This window comes from Epinephelus moara, chromosome 11, assembly GCF_006386435.1.
Source record: "Epinephelus moara isolate mb chromosome 11, YSFRI_EMoa_1.0, whole genome shotgun sequence".
Classification (NCBI taxonomy): domain Eukaryota; kingdom Metazoa; phylum Chordata; class Actinopteri; order Perciformes; family Serranidae; genus Epinephelus; species Epinephelus moara.
In genome coordinates, this window is record NC_065516.1 from 17,021,013 (window position 1) to 17,034,952 (window position 13,940).

Here is a 13,940-nt window from a genome sequence, read left to right on the forward strand (position 1 = left end):
TCCAGCACTGCAATGTGTGCATTCTGTTGTATTATACTTTTAAAGTGATTTCCACACATCAGATACTATAAATCACAGATTCCTCTTGTGAAAATGCATATGCTTGCTGGATATAATACATGAGGGCTTTTGATTACACTGCAGAAAAAAAAAGAAATTTATAAACCTCCAGCCCCTCTCTGGCAGGAATATCCCTCCAATCATCCGGTGGAAAAATAAAATCTGTCATTTGACATAAACTTTTACGGGCCATAAAGCTGTCGAAACATGACAGATTCAGATGCGAATCTTCTCATTGTGTTTGACTGTGAAATAAGAGATGCTGAGAGAGCAGGGCTGAGACAGGTGGAATGATGGTTGGAGGAAAGGGAAAAAGATCAAGAACAGCACAGAGGAAGACAGACAGCCAGTGGAAAAAGCCTGAAATTCCAGGTGGATCTACAGATTCTGGTTATGATAGCGAGTCATGCTGAGCAACTTTAGAGAGGAGAAAAGGAAGCAACAGTGTGACTCTCACCAGAAGGTCATGGTACACCCGGAGGCAGACTGTTTGAACCAGGGTCCTCGGAGAACAGCCCTTGGATAAAGACTGCTACTGTTCTTCAATATAAACATGAAGTGGCCTGCAGTGATCGAGACGACAATTACTATTCAAACCATATTCAACATCTACTTAATCACACACACACACACACACACACACACACACACACTGTTGCAAACAACTTGTTCAGTCAGTTGAAAAAGCCAAAAGGATGCAGACAGTCAAGAGGATCATTTACTATTCGACTAAACGCCTTCGCTTATCCTTGTGGTTGCCAGATGGGTCAGTTTCATCCTGTCAGAAATACCTCTCTCTCTGGGATATCCATGCACAACAATGTCAAGAGAGTATATTAAGAATCAAGGTATAAACAAAACATAACCTGTCGACTGCAGTCGCCATGCCAACAGTGTCTTGTTGATGAGACAGGTCAGAGGATAACGGTAAGGCTTGTTTGCTAACAGCCAGGCTGCAAATGTGCAAATAAGTACTTGGTGCTGCAATGATACGCAGAGGGCCATTTCATTTCACACAACTCAACAAACCATGCTGGGTTACACTCCTACACACAACATGAGGATGCACCTCCTTATAAATACAGGGTTTAATGTTTCAGGCTGACAAACTGCACACACAACACACAGAAAAGCTGTTAAAGGTTCAATATTATGCTCATTTACAGATTAATTCTTGTAATTTGGTTTCTATCAGAACATGTTTAAATGCTTTAATGTTAAAAAACACATTATTTTTCTCATACTGTCTGACTAAATATACCTGTATTCACACGTCATCTAAATACTCCATTTTGGTGCCTGTCTCTTTAAGCTCCCCGGCCGAAAAAGCCCAGTCTGCTCTGATGGGTCAGTGTTTCCCGGTCTTCCACATCTGCCTCTTGGCGTCTCTGCGCTGTCATTACAGCAGGGGGAATGACTGAAACGGCACCAGTGTTGCCAACTTGGCGACTTTCTCGCTAGATTTAATGACTTTTCAGACCTTTTTAGCGACTTTATTTCTAAAAAGCGACAAATTTAACAACTTGTTCAGATCATCAAGGGAAGAGAGAGAAAGATATTATAATTTACTCCCACACAAGTTGCTCAATGTAATTGCAGCCCAACAACGGGATTGGGGTTTCTCCCCCTCTCTCCTCCAGTGCCATGCAGTTGTGGGACAGGCAGGAGGAGAGGAGATGCCACTTACTGTGGGAGTTCAGTTGTAGTGAGTTTCTGTGGTTACGCTGACGCTCTCGCTTTATGGATTGGAAGCATGAGAAAGTGGTGCACTATTGTATAAGGGCCATGGCTGTCACACTATTCAAATATTTTATTGAGGATTTTTCCATTGAATCAAATTCAGCTACTTTTTTAAATTCAGATGCTTCCATCAATGTGCGATGATGTCACTGATATGCAAACCAGCAGATGACATTATCTGGAATCTTTTAGCAACGTTTGGAGCTAGTACTAACTCATTTAATTGGAAAAGAGTTGGCAACATAGAAGGGCAATGTAGCTGCACTTTCTATATTTTCACTGGAATTGCATTGCTAGGCAACAGGATGCAGCGTGACGGGACCTGGTGTATTTTCTATGAAAGTTGCTCGGTGGCACATGAAGCCAAAAAGTTCAACATCCGTAAAGTTACCCAGATCTTCTGTATCACTGGGCCCACAGAGGATAGTGCACTTGAGACTTTTGCCAACCTAGCCATCTATTTCCAGTTTAGCGCTCCACTATCTTGAATAGGGATAAAATAATTTAATTGTGTGGCTCTTCTAGACTTTCAAAATGTCATAGGACCAAACATGTCAAATCTCTATAATGAAACAAGTCGCTCATAAAAAAAAAAAAGTGTCCAGCTAAGGGAAAAAGAGTCCAAGGTGAATTTCCCTACGGGTACAATGAAGTACATTGTATCTCATCACATTGTATCTCATCACATCGTATCGCATCGCATCATATCACATCGCATCGCATCGCATCGCATCGCATCGTATCGTATCGTATCGTATCGTATCGTATCGTATCGTATGATAAAAAGTCTTTTTGGGCCCCATGGCATCAAGTGTCAGACCCGGTAATTCCACTGTTTGGCCACTATGAAAATTGACTTCAAAGCCTGGCGCTCTTTCTTGGGGCCTGGGCAACAGCTTGGGTCGGCTGATGTCATTCAGATACAGTGCAAAACATTCCAACACGAAATACAACAGGACCCATTTAGAATGTTTATGGCTGTGTCCGAAATCATTCACTCATTCACTACTCCTTGCTCGCTTTATAGGGAGTTAAATGTTGAGGACTATGTAGTGAGTAGTGAGTGATTTCAGATATAGCCTATGTTTCAGGTTTAAAATGGTCTATATGGTAGAGTTTTGACTTCACAAGTCCTGACGGCTCATTTAAAGGCACAGTTTCTGAATATGAACTTTGTACATTTCTCTGCGGTTACATCATACTGGATGCTTTTACAGCATTTATACAGCACCTATACATAGCTTATATCAAAAAAGAATTGGAAATCTGACTTTATATGCTATGGGAGCTTTAACCTTATGCTGATTATTTAACCTAAAAATGTATTGCCTTTGAAGAACCCATGTAAGAGTAATTTAATCCTTAGCTCAAAGGGATTAAATGTAACTGTAACAGGGTTCCCGGTGCATCATCCAACAGCATGCAGCCAAATCAGGTGCTTTACAGCTCAAAGACAGAGATTTTCCAAGTGAGAGGAAAGGACTGGAGCACAATGATCAATTTATAGACTTAAATAGTGCAAACAGACTAATGGTTCAACACTGCTGTGTCTTCAACAGTTGAAACATTAGTCTTTGCAGAGTTAAAGGCTATAAATTGATCAGTGTGCTCCAGTTCTTTCTTCTCACTTGCATTACAGTAACGTTAGCTCTATCTGACTGTCCATCAGCAGCACAGACACAGCTATCATTAAAACAGCTTAATAAGGAAGATGACACCAGGTCTATGGTGAGGTTAGAACAACAAGAATCTGGGAATCCATTCTGCCCGATGCTGCACAGTATGAGGTGGTATTGTGATGGAGTTAGAAAGTTTTCTTGGCTCCTATTAGGTGTCTGACTGCCAAATAAACACAGTGTGAACACTGCCACATACCTGCACTTTGTTTTGAATCTTTGAATGGTCACAGCCATATTTTCTAAACCCTCCAACAGATGCTCCCACCAGGATACGTGTCATTTCACAAAGCTCGAAGCATATGAAGATGCTTCCCAGAAACATAACAGGAACTTCAGTTCACTGCCTGCACTGCCTCCAAATCTGAACCTAACAGAGCATCTTTTCACAGCATGTTCACACAATGTACATAACAAAACAACAGATGGTGAGGATAAAAAAACTGGATGTTATCAAGTCAATTCACAGCAAAAGTTCTTGTTAAACCCATAAATCTGTCCCTAAAATGTCTTCTGGAGGTTAGATGTGGAGAAAATAATAAGCTATAAAGATGTAATGAGGCATAATATACAGTAACACATTGTGGTCCGAGAACCAGGGACAGCATAGTGTTGTGTATTTCACTGAATGATGAGGTGTTAATATTCAGAACGAGTACACCATATGTTGATTTCCTTTCTATTATTCAGATGGCTGAGAAAGCATTTCTCCGTGAAGTGCTTATCTCTCAAAAACACACAGACAAGGGATTTTCTTTCCTTGCACAAAACCCCGATTCCATCCCAAGATAATATTATCTTTTGCCACTTATTTCTGACCACACACCCTGGACACAGTGAGATGATCTTATCGGCTCATCGCATTCCTATTCTTATTCCAGTGGCTGCATATTACAGATGGCAGCAGTGCTAATAAGCATGTGTGGTGGTGTTTCTTTACCTTCAGTGCTGTTTGTGGAGTGGTCCGCAGGTGGTGGGTGGTCGTGTGAAGGCACCTCCACAGAAGAGCCCCACACCCAGTCAAAGCCATCGTCAAGGGTGAGCTCATTCCAACCACAAGAACCAGACTCAAAGTCGCACTCAGAGGCTGAATAAGTAGAGAGAGGGGAAATTATTAAAATAAAGTTCAGACCGAAAGTGAATTCTTTTGTGTGATACTGATTGAAAGCTCCAGAGCAGCTACTGATGGATCCCTGTGGTGAAACTGTTGTGTCAGCTTCCTTTGACAAGGTCAAGAACACATTTTCAAACTCAACATTTAAAGTGCTCTTTAAAGTGCTAGGAAAAATGGAAACTTGAAAATCTACAGTTTCATGACAACTAGGTAAAATCCATCTGCTGAGAAGGATTGTGTGATGTGATCAAAAGCTTCAGAGCACTGTAACACACACTTTTATGACTTAGCTGGACATGAAACTCTCACAGTCAAATCTTCAGGACAAAAGATTAACAACTGCAGTGGAAAATTTCGGTTTCTTTGAAAGGACAAGCCTTTGCACATAAAAACTTTGCTGGAAAACTACACCTCCCAAGGTGCATTTCAGCAACTAACAATACAACCAGTAGTTTAACTAGAGTTGGGTGATATGGAGAAAATCAAATCACAATATTTCTGACCAAATACTGTAATATCCATATAAGACAATAATGTAGGGTTGAGTATCAGTGCTATCACAAAATATTTACACAGTAAGATTTTTGATAAATATTCATCAATAATGTGGATATGATGACTTTCAGCCATGTTTGTTGTTGCCATGGGTAACAGTATGACGTCACTATGTCAAAAAGTCGAAATATTGCGAGTATCACAATATGAATTTTTCATATCATATAAGAAATCAAACTTTTTGTATTCTGGGTTTATTTGGATTATTCAGCAACTATGTCACCAGGTTTTGTTTAATGACAAGGCGTTTTGAATTCACTACCCTTCTGACTGGCTTCTCCTCTATAGCAATGACAGCCAACGTTCATGGGTATTGTAGTATTTCTACCCATCCACTGAACTGACAGAAAAAAATGTATTTCTCAGAAAATAAAATTTGTGGTTTTAACATGAACTAAACAAAAAAAATGAAATAGGATTATAAACTTCATCCCACGGTGCAACTCCACGGACCTTGTTGAGAGATTGTTGTTTTAATATTTAATAAAAGTTTTCACATTCTGGAAACTGACTGGTTGGGTTTTATTTTTCAGCCTATGCTGACAAGTCAAATGCAAAACTAACAGGAAAAAAAGAACTTCTGGTTAAAATCCAAACCAGGAAACAATCTTTAAATGTCAACCATTGTCGTCATACTGGCAGATAAATATATATCCTGCTCTCGGTCAAACGTACAAACAGGATGTGGATTATTTGGATGGGTTACTTGGCAACAAGGTTCTTACGGCAGCTGGCTTCATCCTCTCCGTGGGGACAATGTGGGGTGAAGTCACACACTTTGCTCTCCTCGATGCACTCTCCACTGCCACAGGCGAACAACGAGGGAGGGCAAACAGGAGGAGGAGGTACACTGCTCTCTGCAACAGGAATCAAAAATGAAAAGATTAATACAATCAATATGACATTGTTCAGATGCAAGAGGCACTTTGATAACCCAGATCAAATCAGGTGCAGACCCACCAGCTACAAAGAGCTCCAGTTGTTATCACTGACTCTTATCAAGCGATTTTATCATTAAAGAGCACTCATGGGAGATCATGGTGGATTAATATAGATGAGCTCAGCTGCGTCCAGAGAAAAGTAAGTACATTAGCTGTGTTATGGAAGATTAGACTCAACTATGAAGTAATAAATGAAGTTCAGATATTTTGATCAATAGTACGCCCGAGACCCCATCTCTTAAATGAATTCAATTTCATTCTGCTTACAAGGAATATTGGAAACATTAGTGAAAAATTGTCTATTTTTTAAATGGCTTTTGGCTTGCTATTGACGATAAGTCTGTAAATGGTTTCTTACTTTAGATCCTGCAGGAACTAACTTTTTGAATTTGGGCTGAGCCATGCTGGCAAATAGGTAATTTCATTTACTTAAAGAGAGACCTAGAATCTCCGCCATTACTCCGCTAAGTCATGTTACAGTTTACATCAATGTCTGTCCAGACTCATATTTAGCCATGACAGTAGACAATGCTTCAAACATGGATGCTGCTGCAAAGAAGCTACAAATTCTAAAACTTGGATGCTTCACACACATCTCCCCCCCCAGCAGCACAGAAGATCTATACAATCAGCACAGTTTCAGGGTGGACACACAAGGTTAGTGTCACCAATTCAGTGTCTGACCAAATGTCTCCCCTTCTGTTTCTGAGTTATGGTGTTAAATAATGGCCAGAAAAGTGTTTTCGCAGAACATTGTGATGTCACAGTGAAGTTGACCTTTGACCTTTGGGATATAAAAAGTCTTCACTTCATTATTTAATCATATTGGACATTTGTGTGAATTTTTCTTCATCGTAGGAGTATGAATTCTTAAGTTATGGCCACAGTGTATGAGGTCACAGTGATCTTTGACCAATAAAAAAGTGATATGTTCATCTTTGACTTCAAGTGGTCGTTTGTGCCACATTTAGAAAAATTCCCTCGAAGTGTTCCTGAGATATCGCATTCACAAGAATGGGACAGATGTGAGATCACAGTGACCTTTGACCATTAAAGAATAACATGTTCATCTTTGAGTCCAAGTGGACGTTTGTGCCAAATTAAAAAAAAACAATCCCTCAAAATATTCCTGAGATATAAGGTCCACGGAATGGGACAAAGGTGATGTCACAGTGAAGTTGACCTTTGACCTTTGGGATATAAAAAGTCTTCACTTCATCATTAAATCCTATGAGGTATTTGTGTGATTTTTTCTCATAATAAGAATATGAATTCTAGAATTGTGGCCACAGTGTATGAGGTCACAGTGACCTTTGACCATTAAAGAATGACATGTTCATCTTTGAGTCCAAGTGGACGTTTGTACCAAATTTAAAAAAAGAAAACCACCTCAAAATATTCCAGAGATATCAGTTTCACAGAATGGGACAAAGGTGACATCACAGTGACCTTGACCTTAGAACACCAAAATCTAATCAGTTCATCCTTGAGTCCGGGTGGGTGTTTGGATAAATTCCTTCAAGGCATTCCTGAGATATCCCAAGAATGGGACATGCGTACGGACAACCCAAAGAACATAATGCCTCCAGCCATAGCAGTGAAGGCATAGTAAAAGTTGCCCTCACTCTGACAGATGCTATGGTAAATATGGCATCACAGGTTTGTAGGGGCTTTAAAGCAGTATTAAAAGATTTTATCAGCCACTTTGAGGGACAAGCTGGAACAAGCTGTAAACACAACATCGACATGTTATTTCCAATCCCCTGATAAAGCTGCTACGGCTAACAATCTAGCAAAGTGGCCTGTTTACACATCCAGTTGCGATCAGACCAACATTCATTTTAAGTCATGTTTCTGGCTACCTGCCAGATATAATGGACTTTTATCACAGCAGACATTTTGACTTGTCATAGTAGGAAAGGCACAGGTGAAACTGATGAGATTAATGACGCCTCAGCTCCATTAAGTGTCCTCATCAAGTATTCCAATGAGCCAGCATGCACAATACCACGGCCAACCCTAAGTGGAATGCAGCCACCATTAATATTATGAAATATTCCTGTGCTTTTCCTACTGTGAAATGTCAAAATGTCTTCTGTGAAAAAGGTCCATGTCTTTTTAGCTCTGTTTAAATCTACACCAACTCCTGAGGGAAATATCTGACTATCTGGCTGCTAAATGCTATGTTCACTGGCTAGTCACTTATTTGTACATCTGCCATTTGTTGCTTGGCAGGCTGCTGTTTCAACTACATTAGGCTGCAACATGCAACCCCTTTCACATTAGTCATTTAATCCATTGTTAATATGAAAGTATTGACAAATTCAGCTTAGAAGCACAAATGAAGCTCAAGCGAAAGTTCAGTCAGGAAGACAATACTTTTCATGCTCAGGCTGTATGTTTCGTTCTGACATTCACTCCTTGCACGTAAGCTCACTCACTATCTCTAGGTGTCATTGTGTGGGTAGGTCAATTCAGTCATCACACAATCAACCAATAGTACAGACACTCACCTTCTGTGTCAGCCTATCATCTGACTGCTCCTCATTTTCAATATGTTTCTTTCTCTGTCATAGTCCTTCTTGCTACCGTCATGTGTGCCCTCCACCTCCCAATCACCACCTAGTCTTTACAGATTCATCAGCCTCATACTAGCCTCGCATCACCAGGCTCTTCACGTACGGGGAAGAGCCTGGTTTCCATTCACTCTGAATTTTGTCTGGATTCTGGCTCCGGTCTAGAGAGCGGATCACCATCGATTTACAATAAAAGAAAAAGGTTAACTTAATGGCTTGGGGCTTTTCTTGTAAATTATATTCTTTAAATTAAAAAGTTTCACCGCATTTTTATAAGCTTGGTGCTTTTACTTTGACGGAAAGGCGCATCCATCGAATTCTGGATCCTGTCTCTCTCGCCCTGGTTCCGGTTCCTTACCAAAACGGCCACTAAACGGCCCCAGACTAGCCTCATATGCCTCAGCACTCATCAGCCTCAGAGTCATCAGCCACCACCAGTGCCTGGACTCCATGTGGGGATTTATCCTGCTGTTGCTTAGCTGTCCCTCGATCCCTCGATTAAATCTTAATCAGCACAAATCATCTCTTAATCTGTACATTAATATCTTGAATTTAATATTATCTTGACTTCATTATTCTGTCTCTCCTGATTGAACTAGTCTCTTGCCTTTGCATTAACCTTGTCTCCTATGTTTACAACACTAAAAAATTACACTTGTAGGAAACAAAATGCCACCTGGATTACATTTTCATGCATACAACATATTGAGTAAATGTAGTTAATTTACATATCTGGCACAATTTAAGCATCATTTTTAAGAGACAGGGTTGTCTATTGGGATATTACACCTCTGAGTAGTGTCTTCCCAGCTGGCTCCTCTGAGCAGGATAAAATATCTAATAAAATGATTAAGGGACAGTAGGGCACAGATTCCTCAGAGTAGGTCAGGCAAAAATGATTGGGGATATCAATTAGGCATATAAATGCCGTAATAAATTTTATGGTGGCCAGCTAATTTCTAAAACATGCAAAGACACTTGTACATGTACAAGAGTGTGATTTATGATGACAGGGCGTAAAGGGTGGGTCAAACTTTGGCTGAACATACAATTTACAATATCATTTTGTCTTATTTTCATCCCACATCCATTTGATTATAGGCCAATATCCAATGCTTATAATGTTATTATTTATTACTGCGCACTTATTCTGATTTGATATGGTGAATCCATAACTCAACAAGTTTATTGCCTATATGGTGGATAGGATGGATAATTAAAGGACATGGGACATAAAGAATGCTCTTCAAGTGACCGTAATGACATGTAATTAGCAATATTAGATGTGAGCCATATATCAAAACAATATCCTTGTCTTCCTTCACATATATAGGTCAGCTTATACAGACGTGTCATACATTATAACCCTTTGCAGCAAAATGTCATTGGTATTTGTGACAGTGCTGGAGCTTTGACTTTAAAAAGAAGCGTTTAGGGCGTAGCTCTAAGCAGCTCTGTGCCTCATACTGTACACACCTGTTCATCATCAGGTTTCATTCTTTTTATATAATAACACCGGCCATGCTTTTTGAGGTGTGGAGTATTTCACGAATCCACTGCTGGGAGCAGAAGACAGATGGAAGCTAAAGGACCAAGTGCCAGGGTGACTGGTGCTGCCCACAGACTCTTAATTCTATTTCCCTTTGCTCTTATTTACTCTACTTAAAGCTGCATTAATTCATCTTTTCAGCCACTTGGAATTAGCTCAATAAGCTGTAAACCCAAAAATGAGAAACATAACATGGTGAACAAGCTACAAACAGTTGCTCATTTATACATTCAGCAGACACGGAGCAACATCAGCATTCATGCCGAGTCATATAAGCCGGGCTCAGACTACTAAAAATGAGTTTGCATCACGCTCATAAGGAGAAACTTCACAAATGTTTTTCTCTCTAATCTCAAACCTGCACACGCACTACAAGAGTTGGGTAAGGGTTACTTAAAAAGTAATCAAGTTACTTTACTGAGTTACTTTTTTGAAAAGTAATCAGCTACTCCCTGAGTAAAGTAACTCAAGTACTTTTAAAGTACTTCCAATGTTACTCCTTGAGAAAAGTAACTCAAGCACTTTTAAAGTACTTTTGAGTATTCTACATTTCCTATTGGGCAATGGACCACAGGGCGCTAAGCCTACATTTTTTTGTCTCCAAAATTAAAGTTATGGACCACTTGCCCTTCACTGAGATCCAATTCTCCCATCACAGCCGTCACTTTGACCAGTAGAAACACAGAACGATCTGCTGCCGTAGACAACTGTATGACAACAACACCCCAGCGTTTTTAATATTTCCTCTAGGGATGTTACCACACAGAGTAAAAGGGGGAAATGATGGTGTGAAACAGCAGAGGCACTTTGTCAACCCGCTGAGTTAACGTTACTGTCATTAGCATCAAGCTAGCAAACAATGGTACATCCTCACAGACTGACATAAAGTAATAACATTAACAAATAGCGGCGGGGCTTTTACTCACCACAACTGCAGAGGCTCCCAGCTTCATTTGAAACAAACTACATTATAGACGGTCCGTTATTTATTAATCCCTCTGTGTGTTTATATATTTACTTTTTTCTGCTCCTGTTGTCTTTATAAAGTTAACATATTGCGCCACCATTTCAAACTCAACACTTCCTGAATTTGTTTCAAATTAAAAGCCCCTTATAACCTCGCCTGAGAGAATCCCTCCATTTTTTAAATAGGCTTATATTGTGAAACATTTGTAGGAACTTGGTTATGGAGGATTCAGTAGCTTGAGTGTTTGCGTACGGTACTCCAAATACAGCTCCTGCCATCTGCTGGCGCTTTTTACATTACTACAACAACATTTCAGCTGGCACATGAACAGACACAGTGACTGAAATAATAGTAAAAGTAATAAAAATAGGACAAGAATAAAACAATGACATCACACACGTCGTGAAAGACGACCGGGGATAATTGGTGAGTACCATCATGTAGTGTGTCATGTCTGTCGGTCAAGTCATGGCACGATTTCATGACTCCACAATCGTGTAATGTGACATAGTGACTTTCAGAACAGGCAGAAAAGTCGTGTAGTGTGTACCAGGCATAATGCAAGTCCTGAGTCTGACCTGTCTGTCAGCGAGTCCTCCTCCATCAATTTAGTCATGGGGATTTTACTGATGACCCTGCGGAATGTTTTAGACTCCACTGTAGACAATGGCAGCATTTTTTTTTTTTTTAAAGATACTTTTTTGGGCATTTTTTTTTGCTTTTAATTGATAATAAAGCAAAGCGTGAATTGGGGAGAGAAAGAGGGAGTGACATGCAGTAAAGGGCCACAGGCTGGAATCGAACCCGAGTCGCTCCGGCTACAGCCTTGTACATGGGAGTACAGTAAATTTCCAGCACAGAGCTTTTATTTCAAAGTACCGTCTCCTGCTGTAGAGTAGGTGACTAACAGACAGTTCTTGACAGAGACAGCAAACTAGCTCAACGACATGGCCAAACGCAAATATGATGCTGAATATAATAAACTGCGTGGGCCTTAAACTAATGACTAAGGAGAAATCTGGACCCCGTGGCTGGACCAGTTGGGGACCATTGCACTACAGGACATTATTAAAGCTATGGTGCCAGAGGGAGCATGAATGCACCCCCTCATGTGATCTCATGGGGAGGTAGATGTAACAAAGGGAAGACTGACAGGGTGCGACAGCTTGCTGTAATTTTAACGATGCTTCACAGGGAGAGAAAAGAAAAGGAAACTAAACAAGATGAGAAAATGGATGGGGAGATACAGAGGACATGGGTTGTTATGTGTCATCAGTAGTATGCTAGCTAACATTAGCCTCAAAAGCTAGAATGTTTACCGTTGCTTTGCAAAACTGTAAGCTGCTCCGCACTGACATAATCATAACTGTAATCATCTTTTTTTTTTAAATCCTAAATATCAAGCATGTTTGAAATGATCAAGGCAGCCCCGTTGAGTCTGCAAGCAGTTCAGAAAGGTTAAGCCTGGATCTGTAAACCTCTCACTTTACGAAATAATCTCGGCCAAACATCAGCGCCGACCAAAGTCCCAGACCAGATTTCTCCGGTGTTGAATCAGGGTAAAAGCAGCTGAAAACTCCTGTACTCTGAGCCCAGCTTTAGAGTGAGAGTGTACCTGTAAAGTTGTGGGCCAAAATAAAAACTGAATAAAAAAGAGCTGGAAAATGCTCACAAAAAAAAGATTATTGTGGCCTTATGTACCACACTGTAGGAGACAAATGGAAAAATTCCAGCCTCATGGTTGACTAAAAAGTAAGGAAAACCTACTCCAGCACTCTTGCTACTAACAATAAATATGTAATCTATGCCACATAAATCATCCTGGTTAAACAGCCTGCCTGCAGACCTTCCCTGATCACTAATGAATGAATGAAAAACTAGGAATTATTCAACTTTTAGAAGGTATTTATTCAGTAAAAATCCTTCTTCGCAATTCAAGCTCACCACCTGCCAAACATCCCTGAAAAACTGTGGTGCTGACTCAGACCTCTGATATCTGACTTAAATCTGTGACATTATTTCTCTAGAGCAGCTCTGTCTCCACTCAACACTCTGGCCTTGATGCTCCACCAGGGAAAGAAACCCCCCAAAAAATTAAAGCCCACAGCTCCCAGCCTAAATGAGGCAATCAATAAAGCTCAACTGTTGTTTTACAGGCAGGGAACAGGAACATCATCCTATATTGGATGACTAACAGCAGCTGTAAAGATGCTACAGTTTGCACTCGCGGCTGAAATACCTGTACATCACCAAGGCAACATGTTAAAATTATGTCCAAAATACCCAGAGGACAGTGCTTTATCAAACGCTGTCAGCCAAGATGTTCAGCTTTATCATATTCATCACTGAGCTGCAGGCGGAGTGCTATAGCAGACATAAATAAACCCATACATTGTGACAGTGACTGCTCCATGTTCAGTGCAGGAAAATGTCTAGTAAGCACTATTTTAATGATTCAGTTATTCTGTTATGAATCCCATCCATTAGTGTCTTCCCCTGTTATCAGTATTCAAAACAGGTTTGTGGTGGTCTGTTTATGTGTGCCGATATTTTAAAATGTCTGGGTCTGAACTTGTCCCGTGTGTGTAGTGAGATTTTATTAATGGTAGCAGTACCAGGCACCGTCACACAGCCGGGACTGAAGGATAGGTCATCGATGGCCAGGACCTCAGAGGCCTTGCTGTCAGCTGAAAGTTGCCCTTGAATCACCACCTGGTAGATACAGAAAACATTTTAAAAATCACTCAGTCACCTCTTTTTAT

General features: G+C 40.3%; 1 protein-coding gene across 1 annotated transcript in view; it reads right to left on the reverse strand.

The window, feature by feature from the left end:
• The window catches only part of malrd1 (MAM and LDL receptor class A domain containing 1), a 99,745-nt gene that overhangs the window by 76,938 nt on the left and 8,867 nt on the right, over positions 1–13,940 (reverse strand). Inside the window, exons 5-8 of the mRNA XM_050056646.1 lie at positions 13,794–13,890; positions 5,871–6,002; positions 4,417–4,563; positions 518–623 (exon numbers count right to left, since the gene is read on the reverse strand). Coding sequence (XP_049912603.1) covers positions 518–623; positions 4,417–4,563; positions 5,871–6,002; positions 13,794–13,890 — 482 coding nt within the window. The remainder of the gene's footprint in view (positions 1–517; positions 624–4,416; positions 4,564–5,870; positions 6,003–13,793; positions 13,891–13,940) is intronic.